This window comes from Perna viridis, chromosome 8, assembly GCF_037379345.1.
Source record: "Perna viridis isolate PV_CMFRI_1.1 ecotype Kerala chromosome 8, ASM3737934v1, whole genome shotgun sequence".
In the NCBI taxonomy this organism is placed as follows: domain Eukaryota; kingdom Metazoa; phylum Mollusca; class Bivalvia; order Mytilida; family Mytilidae; genus Perna; species Perna viridis.
Window position 1 is genome coordinate 42,546,534 of NC_142452.1, and position 19,211 is coordinate 42,565,744.

The 19,211-nt window shown below is 32.7% G+C and overlaps 1 protein-coding gene across 8 annotated transcripts in view; it reads right to left on the reverse strand.

Annotated features, from left to right (window-relative positions):
- The window catches only part of LOC148610593 (vacuolar protein sorting-associated protein 18 homolog), a 42,772-nt gene extending 24,567 nt beyond the window's left edge, over positions 1-18,205 (reverse strand). The window contains exons 1-16 of one of the 8 annotated variants that reach the window (XM_088595767.1): positions 18,081-18,202; positions 16,530-16,589; positions 15,821-15,908; positions 15,120-15,193; positions 13,663-13,772; positions 12,772-12,920; positions 12,092-12,176; positions 11,036-11,115; positions 9,586-9,698; positions 8,979-9,067; positions 7,815-7,913; positions 6,738-6,819; positions 5,866-5,952; positions 4,548-4,605; positions 1,399-1,502; positions 377-502 (exon numbers count right to left, since the gene is read on the reverse strand). In XM_088595767.1, coding sequence (XP_088451893.1) covers positions 377-502; positions 1,399-1,502; positions 4,548-4,605; positions 5,866-5,952; positions 6,738-6,819; positions 7,815-7,913; positions 8,979-9,067; positions 9,586-9,698; positions 11,036-11,115; positions 12,092-12,176; positions 12,772-12,920; positions 13,663-13,772; positions 15,120-15,193; positions 15,821-15,908; positions 16,530-16,589; positions 18,081-18,124 — 1,448 coding nt within the window. In that variant the 5' untranslated portion in view covers positions 18,125-18,202. Of the gene's footprint in view, positions 1-376; positions 503-1,398; positions 1,503-4,547; positions 4,606-5,865; positions 5,953-6,737; positions 6,820-7,814; positions 7,914-8,978; positions 9,068-9,585; positions 9,699-10,485; positions 10,513-11,035; positions 11,116-12,091; positions 12,177-12,771; positions 12,921-13,606; positions 13,773-15,119; positions 15,194-15,820; positions 15,909-16,529; positions 16,590-16,673; positions 16,765-18,080 lie in introns of those variants that run through there. The other 7 variants (XM_088595769.1, XM_088595768.1, XM_088595771.1 and 4 more) reach the window with 7 other exon arrangements.
- Positions 18,206-19,211: the final 1,006 nt, after the last annotated feature.

Genomic DNA, 19,211 nt, shown 5'->3' on the forward strand with positions numbered 1-19,211 from the left:
AATTTTTCACACCTGTTTTTCACAAATTTGGAATAGTGAGGAAAAATTGGAAAATTTTGACAACTTTTCTTTCAGGTCAATCTTTTGATATAACAGATTGATATGTTCAGAAGCTGTTGCACTGGTCAATTTTATGTATAAAATGTGTCAATCTTATATGTTTGTATCAAACATTGTTGACTAATTATACTTAATAATGTATTTCATGCATACTCTTTATTTTTTTTTTCTTTTTAAATAAAATTACTACAACCTCTTCGGGTAGAGGCTCAGTTTGTTTGACCAGAACTCTCTCTAGCTAAGAACAATTGTCATCAAAAGCCAAAAGTTTGTCTTTCTTGCATATTCCCCATCACCCCTTTTATATGATGTTTACCTCTCCTTAGAGAACAGATGCTCAGCCTGTTTGGTCAGAACTCTATCAACTTGAGCTGGGTTTTCATCACAATATTCCTTTGCCTTCTCAAATTCTTCTCTATCTAGATACATCTGCCAAACATCTCTGAAACCATAAATATTTGTTTTCCTTATAAAAAAAGGTAATTACAAATTTAATGAACTCATAATGAAACGAAAATATTAAGGGAATACACAACACCTAAGGGAAATAACTCTGTGAAAATCAGCAAAGCGTTTTATTTTGGGACATTCTCATAACAAACTTAAAGCATCTTAGTGATAAAAAGTTTTGTTGATGCAGCTACTATATATTCAATGAAATTATTCACATGAAACACCTGGTTAAAATTTCTTGAATTTTATATATTTTGCTACTTTAATCAGAGTAAAAAAAAAATTAATAAGCCAATAAAATTTTAGGGAATATGTTAGGTACTCCATTAAATAGTACATGAACTAGCAAGTCAAGAATGTACTAAAAAAATGAAAATAGCCACTAAGTGGCAATAAAGGTACCAGTGAAGACTTTTGTTATGCACACTGAAGTTGAATTGGGTAAAACTGTTGTCAGCTCAGAGTAAGACTAAACAACTGGTGAAGGGAAAAACACATCTGATATGACTTGTGCTATTGTTACATATTTTTATTTTTGACATTTTGTTTAAAATGTTATAGTAAACTGAAAATGAAGTGTGGCTTTCCGTATAACCCTAGTTCATAGGAGATAAAAATTATATAGAATGAACTGCAAAATTCCAAATTAAGGGAGACAACTCTGTAAATGACAATGAAATACATCAGAAACTGTTGGATTTTCAATGGATTATCTCCAAAGAGCAGACAAGTTAGAATGAATAATTGTGCATTTCATCATAAAGACCCATAAAACAACTAAGTAACAAAAATAAAAATTCGTAGCCTTTTTTGGGGTGTGTATCACATTGTGCAGAATATGCATGATTCTTAGTTGGAGTGCTACTTAAACATTTATTTACTTACCTAGTCTCCCTAGTTACTTTATATTTCAGCACATTATTTGGTGTGTAAGCCCATATGCTCATCTTCAATGGGTCTTTGTATAATCCGACCAGTTTCCCAAGTCTCTGAAAAAAAAAAATTAAAAAATAAAAAATAAAAAAAATAATAAAAAAAAAAAGGCTATAAAATGAATTTACCCGGTAATTTATGCATAATGCAATAACTGAACTCCAAGAAAAATAGACAAATATTACAGACCTCTTTCTGTCCTGTTATGAATCACAATTAATAGCTAGAATAAATAAAGACCCTTGCAGACAACATTTAGTAGAAAAATTTAGTAACAACTTTACATATTTTGACCATAAATTGGCTCCAAACAACGACTTCAATATTTATACTAAAGATTTATATCCTGTAGAACTGTCTTTGAATAAAGCAAATATTGATAATAAAGAATATCCCTTTCTTGATCTTAGTATTCATATAAATAATGGTAAACTTCATACTAAAATTTACAATAAAAGTGATGATTTTTCATTTCCTATTGTCAACTATCTGTTTTTAAATGATGATGACCCCTTGTCACCATCACATGGTGTTTACATACCACAATTGGTATGATATGCTCGGATATTAATGTAAGAAATCTTTATATAACTGAGCAATTACTACATCAAGGTATTTGATATCACAAGCGCATAAAAACTTTCACAAATTGTTCAACCAATACAAGGAACTCATTCTCAAGTACACATGTACTTGTAAATGATTAATACCTTTTTATTTTGTTACTATTTTACAGTAACATTCTACACAAAGCATGGAAAGCTCAACATTCACCCAATACGTTAACTAAACTATTGAATAGTTCTATTTGATATACTTATGATATTGTTGTCAAATCATTATAGATAGCATTTTTGGTATTAACATTGTTTTGCTCAACAAAGGTCTTTACTTAGACTTAGAATTAAACTCTATAATTAAGCAGTTTTTAACATGACATGGGTTGAGTCCTTATTGTATGACTTATTATGTAAAGTAGTTCTCAACCCTAAATGGAAAGAAATTGGACTGATTTTACATACGACGGAGACAACTTTCAGTAGGTTTAAACTGGTATGTAGCTGGCATGTCAGTTAACTGCTAGTAGCCCTTTGTTTGTACAATTTGGTTACTTATAATGTTTCTTTATTTCCATTGTAATAAGGGACTCAGACCTTTTTGAACTGATTTTTAGGTTTGTTTAATTGTGTAATATTTTTTCCCCAGTGGCCAGATTTTAAAGGGGGAGGGTTGTGATCACGCCAAAGCACTTTAACCCACTGCAGGAAAAGTCAGGAATTTCTGGCATCTGTATGTATTGTTTCATTTTCACCTTCAGTTTATTTTTATGTTATTTGAGTATATAGGGGCAATTCGTTCACTGTACTTGTGTATAAAGATGTCTTGGGGCCAGCTGCATTGACAGTCAACAAAAAATTAAATTTTAATACTCATTTCCTTAATATACAATGAAAAGGAATCATATTTTTAGTAGAAATAGAAAAAAAGTATTCTCTCTGTCGAATCATCAAGATCATGACAATGAAAAGATCAATATAAGAAACATGAAAAAGGCTGGCAAAATAATATGTAACAGTTTTTCAGTCTTTATAGGACCAGCGATTAGGCTTATGTAAAAAGGTCTCTTGGTTCTTAGTTTCATCAGTTTGAAAGTAATCAAGGGTTCTGTGAGCTAGTACCCACTGAGTATACCCCTACTTTCTCTACCAAAATGTATTCTTCCCAAAATGGGTAAACAGGAAGTAGAGCGAAACTTCTCCAAACCGGTCACCTCTGGGACAAAAAAAAATGGCCGGTTTATTGGGGTGGCCAGTTTTGTGAAAAATAGCAATGCATTCTAAGAGCTGTTTCCATTAATGTGTTCTATTACCCTACACCTTGTCAGTTTGTTGGTCGAGACATGTTTAATGCCAGTTCAAAACTTTTGGCATTTTATTTCATTTCAAAGCTTGCATCATTTGTAAATGATTTGATTTTACAAACGGTGCTGCCGACAAAATAATGTTCAATGTTTTGAAAGTGTGTATTAAAGATCAAATAGCTATTGATGGTAATTAATATCAACAAAGTCTAATAAGTTCACCCCTAGATTGTTTTGGCTTGGGTACAGGTCACATTATTTGACAGTTAAAAGACTGTAAAGATTGTACTATTAAATGACCCCGGTTGTCTGACGTGTGTACACACCAATTTACAGCCAACCAGTGACAAAATGTAATGTCTGGATTAAATTTGTTGTTTAAACAACTGTCCCCTTCAATTATCATCTGTCCAATGATGAAATGCAAACCAGTCAGTGAATGAATTATTCATTATGTAATATTACATAATCATTTACAATTTTGTTGACACATTTATTATAGGTGAACAAAAACAGGGCGGCCGGAATTGAGAGGTTGTTTTTATTTGAAATATGTAATTAAAACTGAAAAACCGGCCGATGTACGGTTTTAGGTGGTTGCCGGTCTATTGAAGACAAAACACACAGGTTTTAAGGTATATCAGCCAGGACTTTTGAAAATGGCCGGTTTGAAGGGAAGACAGGTTGTCAGAGGGTCCGGTTTGGAGAAGTTTCACTGTAGTTGACTGATTGGACCAAAATCTTTATGTGCTGTATATTTGGTATGTTATCAGTAGTTCATGAGAAAAATGTTTAAAAAGTTCTGGTTATGGATGGAATGATGGAAGGACGAAATAATGGACAGAGCTGAAACAGTGTATACCCCTCTTCGAAGCAGGGGTATAATTAAGAAATAAATCATGTACACTCCATTTTATCTTTGTTTTACCACAGGCTGGCCATTTATGTTCCTTTTGCATCCCTTGCTAGCCTGTGGTAAAACAATGATAAAATGGAATTTCTGTGATTTATTTTTTCTTTTAGGACTAGCATGACTAGTTTCTTCACATTTTTGAATAGACACAGCAGGAGTAAAATTCTGTTAATATGTCTTTAAAATTGGGTAAAAGTTATTTATGACGTCATGAAAAAGATCATTATATGTCTATGATGTTGGTGATATGTTTATTATCATTTTACCACTGCTGTGGTCTAAAGAGCTTTGAAGCATGTCATATCAGAATGAATTTTTAGAACTCACCTCAGCAAAGACATCATCATAAGTCAGCTGATCATTTAGGACACAAACCACTTTTACCCTGTAGAATATAAACAAACAAACAATGAACATCTGTGCTTAATCAGATATCAAATGTGTGAAACGTCTAATCACCAAAGGCAAGCAAAATTTGCATTTGGCAAGAGCTTATGACATACCTGTCAGCCTTGGAACAATTGTTGTGGGAGATTCTCCAATATTGACACTGTCTCATAGGGAGACCCTTATGTAAAAGCAAATATTTTTTATGTAAAAATGTATTTTTCACAGAAAATGTAGTGATTCTAACAAAAAAACTACCAAAAATCATAGTGTTACATTTTTATGTGAGAGATCCTGAATTTCTCATTGATTTTTGTGGGAGGGTTAACAGGTATGCATTCATGAAGCACTTGCCAAGGTGGCAAGTAATAATTTCCTGAGTAGTAATTTAATTACCCTTGACAAGACAGTTTTGTTTATCTCAAACACAAAACATTTCTGCCAAACTGACCATTCTTGTTCAGGTTTAATGCTTATACTTAAATCACCTGTTAAAGTTGTCCCTTTTATTATTTCTGCCAAGTTTGGTCACCATTATCTGAGTAAAAGCAAAGACATAGGCCAAAATGTGTTTCCCCAAAGGGTTTCAAAGGCAACTCTTCAGTGGCCACAGTCAGCTGCTGAGCCACAAAAAAGTAGATTGTTTGAATAGGGCATTTAGGTCCTTAAACCTATCATGTTTCAAAACGTTGGCATCTGTTTGAAAATTGGCCAATCAGAAGTTGAAATAGCCTCTGGTAGCCATATTGTTTAATGAAGCAGAACCATAAGTTGATCTTATGTAGAGGCTCATGCATTTATCATTCCTGCCAAATTTAGTTAAGTTGGTCAAGGGATTTCAAGTAGTTGAGCAAAATGTGAAAAGTTTATTTATGACAGATCATGAATGTAAAGTGATTGCATAAATTAACTAGGGCTTTTGGTCCACAAGAGCTTAAAAGAGTAATGATGCATCCTCTAAAGGACAGGGCACTTTGCCATTGAATTAAGTAGATACCATATAAAATGGGTGTGTCTAAGCTTAACTGACCTATCAGGATACAGAAAGAGCACATGGAATTCTGTAAGTACCATCAGAAGGGGGAGAGGGTGTCTTTAATAATAATGACCTATCAGGATACAGAAAGAGCACATGGAATTCTGTAAGTACCATTGAAAGAGGGGATGCCTTAATTGATACTGACCTATCAAGATACAAAATGAGCACATGAAATTCTGTAAGTAACATCAAAAGAAGGGTGCCTTAATTAATACTGACCTATCAGGATACAGCAGGAGTACATGGAATTCTGTAAGTACCATTGAAAGTGGACGTGTTTTCTCTCCATCACTCTCCTTTGGGTAACTAATTTCTGAGTTAAGGATTACTATTGGTTTAAATAATGTATTTGTAATTTGGATTTTTCAAGCATGAAGTTCCATACATTGCCATGCTAGGTATACTCACATTAGTAAGGCAAGTTGATACTGGACAACACTCAAAATGGCTTACAATATATATGCCCATCTATATACAGTAACATTCTGTATTTGTAATCAATCTATTAATTTGGAACGGAGTTACTTGCGATGGAAAGACAAATGATGGAATGAAGGAACAAGGAGATTTCAGTATACTCCCAATCAACATATACTGTGAAAGTACTATTGATAGATGGGTACTAATTTTCATGGTTTTTGTGGGTAGGCAGAACCATAGAATTTGGTTCCCAACGAAAAGGAGATTTCCATTGATATGTATACTGGAAACCTCAAAACAACAAATTCATGAATCCACTAACTGGAGCTTCTTCCCTAATCCATGAATTAAAGTACTTTCACAGTAATAGGCAGTCAGATACATTATTTCTTTTGTTGTTGAGAATTCAATATCATAAATAAGTAAAATTTCTGTGTTTCCTCCGTAAGTTATTGAAAAAAAAAATGGATCTGCAAGTTTGATATATTATAACAGCATAACAGTGTGTCTAAAATATAGTAAAGTTTACATGACTTAAAAAAAACTAAAACTATGACCAAGCTGTAAACAGAATGATACTTTGCTTGTAACACTGTTACTGAAATGGTGAATTAAGCAAAACTGGTTTATACATGCAAACTGAGACCTTCATTTTGAAAATAAAAGAATACGGTATAAGTTTAGTTTGTGTAGTCACAGATTTTGGGCCTGCTTCACCGGTAAAATCTAAATTACCGAAGTACACACCAGGACCTGAAAAACAAATTGTACCAATCAAATACAGTGGCAGAACCATTTTGTTCTGGTTGTTCCTTGTTCAAATGATTAAGTAGCAGTCTTTCTAAAAATCACAGAAGGTGATTCATGCATGTCAAAAACCCACCAAATTCAGTTTTATTTCTTGTTCATAAACAGTAACTGATCACGTAACCAGTCTTAGTTTTTCATTTGGTTGTTGCGCTTTAGAGATTAAAATTACATATATTGTTCATGAAATTTGCACTTTGCAAGAGTTATCCTTCTTGATTTGGCTTCATTTGGTTGCTTTTAGTGGGAGATAATTGTATGATTTTCTAAAAAGTGCAAATCTGAATGCAGAAAAGATTGTTGTTATGTGAAAGTATAGCATATGTAGACTGAAAAAGCATCATTTGTTTGGTGGGTTTTTCTTGACCATGAATCACTTAACCATTGGTAGTGTCTGAATTTTATGTGGGCTGGTACTTAATTTAAAATCTCAATTACAGTTATAATTCAAGTTGTAAACTTAAAGACTATCCTCCAACCAACAAACTAATAAACAATGGCAATGAAAATTTAGCAACCCATGAAAATTGTAACAAAATAACATGAACCTTCACAGTAATATGAAAATAGAAGTCACGACTGTTCCATTATAAGATATGAGGGACCGAGGGAAGGCACTTTTTCACCAGGGGAGACATCCATAGAAGTTCTATTGATGTTTTGTATTAAACTTTATGTTTTGTCATGAGACCTGAAGCCCCACCCATTTACAAAGAATATAAGTGCCTTCCTCCCGTCCCTCATATGTTTTACTGGAACAGCCCTGAATTCACTGTCTCTTTCTTTAATAACAAATATAACAGAGAACCTGTCACAGTCAATTTGATTTAACTTTGCTATCAGAAATAGTTGATACTTTTCAGAATCACAAAAGAGGCAGTGATAGGAAATACCAGTCAGAAAAATAGAATAATGAGAAAGAAGCTGATAACATAAACTACCTGTCATCCAAGCAAATGTTCTGGCAGCTGTTCTAAATTTAGGAAAGTACAACTTGAGTTCACTGTATCCCATACTACCAGGTAATTCTAGGAATGGAGCTGAAGAAGAAAGTACAAACTAAAGTTTCTTGTAAGCAAAAACAAATGCGTTTATCCCCCATTAGAAAATCATTGGCAGATCCAGAGAGAGGGTTATTGGGGTTGGAACCCATTTTTTGTTGGAAACTTTTTTCTTAATTGGCTAAAACAAGCTATAGAAGGCCTGGAACTTCTCCTATTCTTATATATAAAGTTTCTGGATCAAAACTGCTAAATCATTTTCTTTTAAAAACTGAAAAAAATAACTTCTAAATACTTTTTTACATACAATTTGCTTCAAGATTATGAAGTCTTTCTTAAACACGAAGTTGAGTGTGTTGTGGTACTATGCATATTGGATTAAATTTGTATATTAATGTCATCATATGTGTTAAATGTGTGTATTTATATAATCTGTTTTAATTAGATAACCTCTCAGCCATTAAATCATCAAGTAAATGTTTTAAAGTAAGTGTTTTGTCTCGTAGCGACAGCGAAAGAAAAGAGACAGTGAGCAGGTGCTAAAGGTGGGGTTGAACCGACATATACTGTTTGACGATATGAAGACGTCATATTAGAAATGCTCATAGTTCCTTAACAAATCAACTAATTTATGAGCAGATCAAAGAATTATTTCCCTTAATTTGAAAGGCTCTAATGTTTTCTATTTATTTCATTATATCACTGCAGTAAATTAAAAAAAAAACATTCTCTTTTTTCCTCTTTCGTCTACCTCAGACTTGACTTTTTATGAGCAACTCGGCGGGTGTTTCTACAAATGCAGAGGACACTTACTCTACCAGTGCACATGGTCCATACTACCAGTTTTTAGTGGAGTCTCAGTTGCTCATTTGCATTTGTTACTTTGTATGTATGATTTTAGTTACTTTATGTTCTTTGTTGTGTATGTCTGTTTTCCATGTCTGGTCTTTGTCCCTGGATTACATTCTTTTGATTACTGTTATAACCTTGGTTTCCTTGATTACTCTTTAGAAATTATGAGTAAATGATCTTTAATGGATGAACATGTTTTGAAATGTGCCACCCACTGCCTAGATCTCCATGGACACCCTCTTAAAATCTAACCTCTTTCTCTTTCATACTCTGCAAACAATTGTTGAAACATTGGTGGCTCAGCAGATTTTGATACTGTCCCAAGAAACTGGTACAAACGTCTATAACAAATATTTAAAGAAATATCATATTTGTGCTCCATTATGTTGAGTACTGCTCCTCATATTAATCAAGCAAGTTTATTTTCACTAATTTCTAGTCCAATAGAAAATGGCTTTGTGTAGCCAAAACTTACAATCAAATTTATGCTTACAACCTTTTGTGAAATGGAATACAAATGAGATTCATTTCATTAAAATCATCTTTGAATAAAAATGAAAACTATTCACAGAGGTATCCCTGAAAGACAAATCCCCAAAGTGACCTGGTTGTAGTATGCTTGCCTCAAGTGTTAGAGGTATGACCTCAAATCTATGGCCGAGACAACAACTGGTCGCGCCATATCTCATTGCTGCATGCATGGAAAAGAGCCAGTAATCAATTAAAAGCCTATGTGTGACTTGACCTGGAATCAAACCTTGACCTTCTTAACTTGAGAACATTACAATATCATAAGATTACTGAGACTGTTCCTCCCTCATTGATCCCCCTTATGTACATGCTGGTATATAAATCTTACCCTGGGGTGGTGGCTAAGATAAAATATTTATACTCTGTCATGGACTCTGATGGCATCCTATCAAACTCAAGTCCTGTTACTGACACATTTACCTCACTACCTAGGTTGAATAACTGGAAAATAAATTAAAAAAAATTTCTGTTTTATGAAAAAACATCACAGAAATAATGTACAATATAAACAATTGATAATTCCACAGCAGTCTTTATCATTTCATATAAATGTTTTATTTTGTCTTCCAGACAAACTGTTTTGTATAGCAAAATGAATCTAAACCCATATATTTTCCCCAAAAATTTCACTTTGACCTTGTCTCCATATATAAACAAATCACTAGTTTTCTTTTCAAAAATAAAATGTACTGAAAAAAAACAGCAAAAAATCTATTTGTCAGTCACATACATGTACATATACTAGATAGTAGTCACCTTGACATAAAACAGATGTACATGTATATTATCTGAGACTTAGAACTGCAGGAAGTACAAGGCTGTGCCAAGCATTTTCAACTCAAGCTGATTTGCAAATAAAAGTTTTTGTTTCTGTCGTTGTATTACACATAGATGGGTGATGAGTCACCCTAAAAAGAGACCAGGGAAGGTCTGAGAAGCAAGAATTTTTTTTTAATTGGCCTAAGTCTTCATCCTGTTACTTCATCTGTCAAACTATTTTTTAACAGTGTTGTTTACTTTTCTTTCACTGGCATAACAACGTTCAAAAAGAACATAGGCACAAAGCACAAAGAAAAGAAATTATCATATATGCAATTTCAACAAGAATAGAAAACACAAAACCAGTATTACACAACGTAACACATACACAAAGACAACATCGAAGAAATAAAACAAATTAAAAGTAATTGGTCTGCTTTGTAAAACAAATGCAGTGACACAGAAATACCTCTTCAGATTTTGTCAGCAGTTTAAACTACAATACATGTTAATATATACATCGTAAACAAAAAAGTTCCAAATTATTCATAATTCAGATTAGTAGGAACATTTTCTTCAATGTTCTTGTTAAAGGAAATAAATGGCTGCACTATATTACATAACATCATAATTCTCCAATCTTTTCACAGTTAAGTTTTGATAATAACATTGTACAAAGGTAATAGTAGCCAGAAGGTATGCCCCAGTTTCTCTTTGGCAAGTAGAACCTTTCAGAAAACAAAACTTTTTTAAAGAATTTATTAAGCTTGGAAAGCAAACTTCAAGTGTGGGAAAGTCAATCTTCATTTTGAGTCTTCCTGTGAAAACCTAAAATTTTGAAAAATCCTAGAACACTGTTACAGTAGAATACCTTTCCAGTGAAACCTGCATAAATTGTACAGTGAATAATTCAAAACCAGACACTTAAATATCAATTAAAATCTATTTCAGACCTTTGTATATTGAACCAACTTTTTCGTCCGAAAGGTGTTTGGTTTAGACAAGGTCATACTGTATACCTGTTTAATGTACTGATCCAGACTTCCCTGGAAAAATCTACTGTTTTCATTGTCTGTCAATTCGGTCTCAAATATCAAACCTGCAAAATATATCAATAACAAAAAATACCAATCATATATATTGCAAAATTATATTTCTATTTTTGTAACATTTGCGATTTGGAACTAGAGTTGTCTTTCTTACAACTCATATTGTGTTAATTGACTTATGTTTAACAGTGGGCGGTACTCATGGGACGTTTCTGCACTTTAATCAACCAATAAAAATCCTTACAAAAAATCCTATACAAAATCCGCCATATTGGTTTCTACGGGACCTATTTGTTGACAAACAATGTGCATCACATTTCGGAGATCTCTGGTGAAAACAGTCAGTTTTCATGCCAATCGGATTCGTAGGTAACAAACAGGTAATACATCTGAGAAGTTCGAAGGTACCGAAGTGCATGCTGGAATCATAGGTCATTAGACAAACCATATAAAATAAACAACATCTCTAGAGCAACCCATCCGAGAGAAAATGGACTTTGACAATGTAAATATTGCCATTCAAATTTACCAACTCGACTGATTCGGATGATTGACTTCATAAGGAGATATTATTTCGTTATTTCAATTCTGTCAAATTAAATTCACATTTTAAACACAGGTAGGTGTCAATAAAAATGTTTGTTAGCCTTTTAAAATTAATTTTTGATGGTTGTAGCCGAGCTGACGTCGAGTATAGTGATATGAAAAATTCCCTGTTGCCATCATTGTTGTGTGACTGTGTATTGTTTTCTATAAAACCTGATTGGTTCTCACACACCACTTGGTAATGTCAACAAGTGATGGCTAGAATTACTGCCATGACAGATGTCGAATGTCAAGTTGCCAAATTATTCCAAAGTAATCATAGAGAAAAAGGCTTTTATAACTTGTGGAAGTTGAATTTCTCTAAATATCAACTCAAGTTATTTAATTTCAACATCATCACATTTCATCAAATGAGCCTTGGCGAGTATGTTATGATGTTGAGATCATGAAATTATGAAACCTATAAATATAAAAATGTACCTTTACTGGTTCCTAAAAGAATGGCACCAGTTGTAGATTCATTGGCATTCTGCCAGTTCCATCCAATGGAGTCAATGTGATGTCCCTGAAAATTGATAAATATTGTGAAAAGTTAATAAACTACTTTTACATATTGATAAACCTGTGAGATAGAAAAAAAGCACCTTAAGTACAAGTAGATGAAACAGAAAAAACAAGCAACTTGTTGCCTTACATCACCGGCTCTACAAAAAAAAAGATGAAATGCAAAAGTCCCATAACTCATGTAAAATTTGTCAAATCAAAATGGTGGTGCAAGTTGATCAACTACAAATGGTAACTAACATTAACAATCTTACAAAGTTTGAACAAAATCAAAGGAGTTGCATCCACAAGCGTAAGCAGATGGACTGATAGACATGGTCAATAGTATTTCTATGTCCCCTTCCACACAGTGGGGGGGAGATGAAATGTTCAAGTACCTAGACAGCCTTCTGATGCAAAATAAACAGACCTCAACAGTCATAGTATACTTGAGTGAAGATGACATTTGTTGTTATATCTCTATAACAACCACTTAAAAAATGTAAACTGTAGGGTTGATGGTTGTACATTGACCACAATAAATTCCATCTATTTTCAATTACAAATTATGAGGATTGCATTAAGTTTAAGCAGGTTTCACTTTTCCATAGTTTTACCTTAATTTTGCCAATCTGTTTAGGTTTCTTGGAGTTTCTGGAGAGGTACAAATTTTCACAGGACTCCATACTGATAACCAAATGTCGGCCCGTGGGGTCCAGAAATATTTTATGGACCTTATCCTCAACTGCTTTTGGTATTTCTACCTCTGTAATATAAACAAACAGTAATTGATTTACAGCTGTGCTAAAGCTCATGCTAGCCCCATTCTTAGTTTTGGTGTTCACAGTTCAGTGACTGTGAAAAGGCAGCAAAGACAAACATTACACTAAAAATACAACAGCAATTTGGAACTCAAAAAACAAATCTGGAAAGTTTCTTAATAATTTAAGTACTAAAAGCAGTTCTGACTAACGTGTACTTCTTTTCTACAATTTATGTTCTTTGTTTTGTATGTCTGTTTTCCAAGTCTGGTCTTTGTCCCTTGATTGCATTCTTTTGATTACCACTATAACCTTGGTTCCCTTGATTACTCTTGAACACATGTGTGGCCATTTGGACAAGATACAAATGTACATGGAGACTGAAGATTATTAAGAAATAACAAAATGAAAATTGACTAAGTTAGAAGTGATTTTTTAATACATATTCCCCATCTAAATACAGGGATGATTTTATGAGGTCTACAAACAAAGAGGAAATTTGCAAAATCGGGAGTAAATATACAGTGAAAAAAGAATCATAATGGTAAAATCAGGATTTGAAATAGAGGAATTTCGTTAAAAAGCTGAAAAAATTCATCAAGGTATATATAAAGCCAAATGCAAAATCAATCCATTCAATGGGTGTAAAGAGATAATTGTATTAATATTTTTATAAGATGGACTTACATACCAAGGTGGTTCTAATATGATACCACTCACTGAGTGAGTGGAGGTATATGTTATTACCATCAGGTTGATCAGGGTGTTCCAAGTCAAGGCGTAGTAATATGTTGCTGTTCATTGCCATAACCAGGAAGTTGTTACTCACTACCATATGAGTAATTGGATTTGGCGGCCTGGAAAAAACATTTTTTTTTACTAAATGTGACACAAATGCAGGGTTTTAAATGCAAGGTCGTTTGGTTAAAAAACCTAAAATAGTGGCCTGATAAAAGGTACTAAGTTGGTTCATTTTTTTATAACTTACACAAAAGCTGTGAGGATTCTAAATTCAAGATCATTTGGTTAAAAAAACAAACTTAAGCTATCCAGACAACTTGATACTTCTTTTTACAAAATACTGCAATTTTTTATCAAGATTATTATTTTTTCTGCATTTTTGGAAACCTAATACTTTTATGAGTTTCAATCCCTACAAATGCATCAAAGAAGAACTTTTAAAAGTGAAGTTAAAATATGAAAGACAGATATCCTGAACATTATGTACTGCCCTGCTTTAAGGCAGGATTACAAAGAATATACTGTGAAAGTACAATGTATTTATTTTCGTGGTGTAATAATTTTTGCTATTTTCACAGTGGACAGAAAAGGACAAAAAATAGTACCCTTGAGATTGATTTTTTAACACTATAGAACATTTATCATTTTTTGAAACCACCGAAATTGATACCCACGAAAATGTTCACTTGACAAAATCTGCGAAAATCAGCAACTGCAAAAATTAAGTAGCACTCCAGCTAAGAATCATGCAAAATGTGATTTTTGGGTAAAAAGCCTACATATTTTTATTTTTGATATTTTGCTTGAATTGCCATAGTAAACAGAAATTATCACTCAGTTTTTCATATAACCGGTGTTCTCAGGAGATAAAAATTATACAGAATGCTCTGTAGATTTCAAAATTAAGGGAGATGACTCTGTAAATGACACTCAAATACAATAGAATCTAGTAATGTTGATTATTTCTTAACAGCAGACAGATTTAAATACATAATTACACATTTCATAATATACACCCATAAAACAACTTAATTACAAAAATAAAAATATGTAGCCTTTTTTTGGAGTGTATCACATTTTTAAGATTTTGCATGATTCTTACAAAGAGTACTACTTAATATGTTTAAATGTACATTTTTGTATGTACTTGTAGATCACCAGAGTTTTTTCACTAAAAATTACAAAATAAAAATAGGAAATATGACTAACAAAAACAATTGTATACAATGATACCTGTCTAAACAGAACCTGTTTGGGGCTGAAGGAATTGATTGGTTTAAGAAGGTCTTCAGTTTATGCAGGTTCAAAATGTTTTGCAATTGATATGAAGGGACTTCAGAAAAAATCTGGTTTTGACTGGTCACCAGTTTGCTAAGGGTTTGGTTTAGACAAGTTTCACTGTATTTTTCCCCACTGTAATTTTGTATACAGCATTGGACATCATCTTAAACATTGATACATACTTGAACTGGACAAGTTTCTTGCTAAAAATAGGAACATCTGTTTCCAGTCGGGCTTCATAAAAACCTGACATAATCTACAAAAAAGATCAGTTTAATCCAACACTAATTGTAATGCTTTGTTCTGCATTTTTTGTTAAAATAAACAGCAGTGATATATTAAAAAGAAAATCTGGCCATGAACTCTTTTCTACGATGTTAAAATTCAAATAACGCTGAAATATAAATATAGTAAAAAAACATAATTGAGCATTTTTATGTAAACACTAAACAATCATTCTCAAACCTGTTAATTCTCCATTTTTGAAGAGAGACTCCCTCTTTTTTGGGTCAATCTTCCTCTTTGAGGAAATCTCACTCTTTCCCAAATTCCCCCCCTCAAAAAAAAATCTCCCTTTGAGCAGAAATATTGCACAAATCATGTTCTAAATGGCTTATTAAATTGATATAAATACAATGTTTATGTAGCATACAATGTAATAATCACTGAGAAACAAACAACAATAAATTAACCCTTTTGTTGTACTTATTACTCAATTTTGATAAGAAAACCCGAGTTGAATAACAAGATAATCATAAATTTTATATCTTTGCCTTTTCTTAGTACTTCGATTTCTGGCAAAAAAAAAAAAGACCCTGAGCTTATGTTCATGTACATTTTTTGTACATACACAGGAACATTTGTAAATGCACAATGTACTTACTGGTTCCTGTACAGGGGTGGCCCTAACAGATGCAGCTCTTGCAGACTCCTCTTCATACTGGTCCAATATTGATGCCATTATTCTTTTTCTGTAATCAGTAATTAAATTTGTTCATCCCTTTAAGTTTTTTTGACTGAAAGACTGTCTCACTTTTAGACCTTCAGTTTTTTTAAACGGATGTATGATTTCCACTTAAAGGTTTGAGGTACCACTGCTTTCCATTGCCATGGTTCCTGATTCTGGGGTTTTATTATTTATTTTTTTTTGCAATAAATGTACCTTTGGTTTTGTAGAAAGTACTTTTCATCATTTTCTTATATAGTATGTATAAAACTTTTTAATTCATGAGGTACCTTTCAGGACTAGCTTAAACGGATAAAAATACTCTTAATGAAAGACCTGTAATATCTGATATCTTTCTACATGTAGTTCATCAAACAGTGAGACAAGTACATGTATTAAACATTTATATTAATGTAATATTTAAAAATGTTCCTTAATTAAAGGAAAATCATTGTACATGTAATACACTGTACATGTAGCTCATTTTTAAGAGTAGAATATCAGCAATCTGTTTAGAGTTTTTTTCTTAAATTATGGACACAAACTGATTCACAGGAAAGGACCAAAAATTGGTTGGCAAGAAGTACTTGATCAGTTGCTGGCCAGAAATAATCTTTGATAGTATATACATGTACAATTTACGTACATTTTATGCTTTAAATGTTTCACTCCATCAAAGGTGCTTGCTAATAGGGACTTTACCCACCTAAATAATAGATCAATTTCAAATGAATTGAGTTAAGATGGCAAGAGCATATATAAGAGTTTTCTTCATGATGTCATCACTGACCTGATACAGTTTAGGTTGGCAAAATATCCGTTGAGTGGTATGGGGCATTAACTTTAAATCATCATAACTTTTTCATTTTTTAAGATGATTGAAAATTTCTTTTGGTTCCCTACACTGCCAATAAAACTCTTTTTATCCAAAGAATTTTTAAATACATATTCAGTAATTAGACTACATAAGCATAAAATTCTAAAAAAAAATTGTATGAAAATTAAAGGAAAAGACCACCTTTCTATTAAGTTTGGCTCTTATGATAAATCATACCAACGTAAACAAAAATAAATAACCTGCAATGCAAAATGTGCTTTTATAATATGCTCAAGGCTGTACAAAGTTCGAAATCTTTGAAATATGTGTAAATAGCCATCTTGCAGAGCTCTCCTTTCTGAAGTAAGATCATAAGCAGATTTTATCGGTTTTACTGATAGCTTCCGATTTGCTCGTGACGTCCCTTAAGTCGGTTTGGTACTGAAACAAGCACTGCAAATAATATGTAAACAAAGAATATTCCGTAAATACTTCTATGACCCTGTTTATCTAATCACCCAAACATGTCTTGTCAAGCTTATGATTGCATGAATGATAAAAGAGAACATTCTAAAAGTTTTTGATCGGCAACACGAACATTCTTTGGAAGTAGATTTTTCTATGACATTCTAGTTTTTTGGCAGCAAATCCTGTTGTTCGTCAATGTTGTCTGACATTTGCTCACATGTTGTGCCTCAATCTCTTCAGTTTATTTTAGGTTGAAATTATGGGGAAAAGTCCCTAATTTTTGATTTCTTCAGACATCATAATCAATTACCTATTTACTTTCACTATACAAACCGACTTTGTGACGTCACAACTCAACCGATCATGGTGGCGCCCATAGACACAGGAATTCAAATTGCCTAATTTTTGTTTCAATTTAATTTTCATGAACATTTAAAAGTCTAGTTTCAATATTAATGACTTGCACAATAACATGGTCTTCTCCTTTACGCTTTACATATAAATATCATTTAAAAGTTTATTTTTCAAATAAAAGAGTAATAAATTCCCATACAAAATATGAATTATTTAATCTAAATGAAACATTTTACAGAAAATAAATGGATTTAAAAATAAACAAAGTTATAAAGTTTTGAAGATTGGGATTCTAATGATAAATCAAGAAATAGTCAATATGTTTATTTAGTTGTTTTTTGCGGACCAATTTGATACTTAATGATATCCAAAATTTGTGAATATGACATAACTAATGAGATTGGCGAACTTTCCTACAGCTACTACAGCTGTACTAGTTTAAACAGATATACATCACTGACGGTCTTTTAAAACCTATTCACACCCCTAAAACCAAATTGCAGACTATTAAAGGCTTTATCCGCTGTCAACGGATAAATAATGAATGAGCAAACCTACCAACTAATTGGACCTAAAAATTTAAGAGATTCATCAACTGACATACAAGAAGGCGTAAAAGTTAGAGAAAATTCAGTGAACTTAGGAAATTATCAACTGGCCGTCGCCATCTTTCTTTGAAAACGATTTGTCTCATAACCAACAGATTGGTTTCAAACAGAAAACAAGAACGGACTGGCCCACTATTTATAATATGCCATAATGGTCAAACATGTTTACCAATTATTTTCTCCTTAATCTCTATGCTCCATTTCGAAACAACGAGCCAATATAATCATTCAAGAGTTTACAGTGTAGATCTGGTGCAAATGGATATTTTGCTTCAATACACCTTAGTTTTTTTGCTAATGAATGTACATTACCCACAAAAAATCGAATATCACTCACTGTGTAATATCCCCACTTGAATATCCCACGCTCCTAACCTAATATGCTAGCTCCGCCCTTGACAAGTGGATCATACAGCGTTGAAAAGTAAAAGTTTTTTTTTAAAGAAAAGGTTATGAAATATTGAAAACGTGACAGATCTTCCGATTTTTTTTACTTCAAAACACATACATACAAGATTGATTTTATATCATGTTTACAAGTTTCAACTCTTAACGACCACCTATCATCTGTAAGCCCTGGCGTAAGTTAAATAATGTTTCGATGTCGCGGAAGTTCAATCAGCTGCCCGCTTTAATAATTGCTTCTATTGAACTGAATTATTGAAAGGTATTTCAACTATTAAAAATTTTATCAGCCATGCATTTGATTTACCATTTTTGCTTTTCCTTTCTATATCTTTCATATTTGAAAATTTAGTAAGGAACAACGTTAAGAAAAAGTGTTTTATATAGCCGCCCCCAAAATGACGCGAAGTATATTCATTAAATAAAATGAATGGAAGTCAATATGAACATAATTTGTCATTACTTTTTCTAACCATGAATCGTTATCATGTTGATGGTTATCACGGATACATGCGGCTATCTCCACCAGGAAAGCAGATTTTCTCACAATGTTGTATACAATAGATATTTTTTTTATTTTGAACACCCAGATTATGAACAACTTAAAAAGGCATATAGGCGTTAACCCTAACGGCACACCGTGTCCATACTCCCACTTTGCCAATTTGGTCTTTTA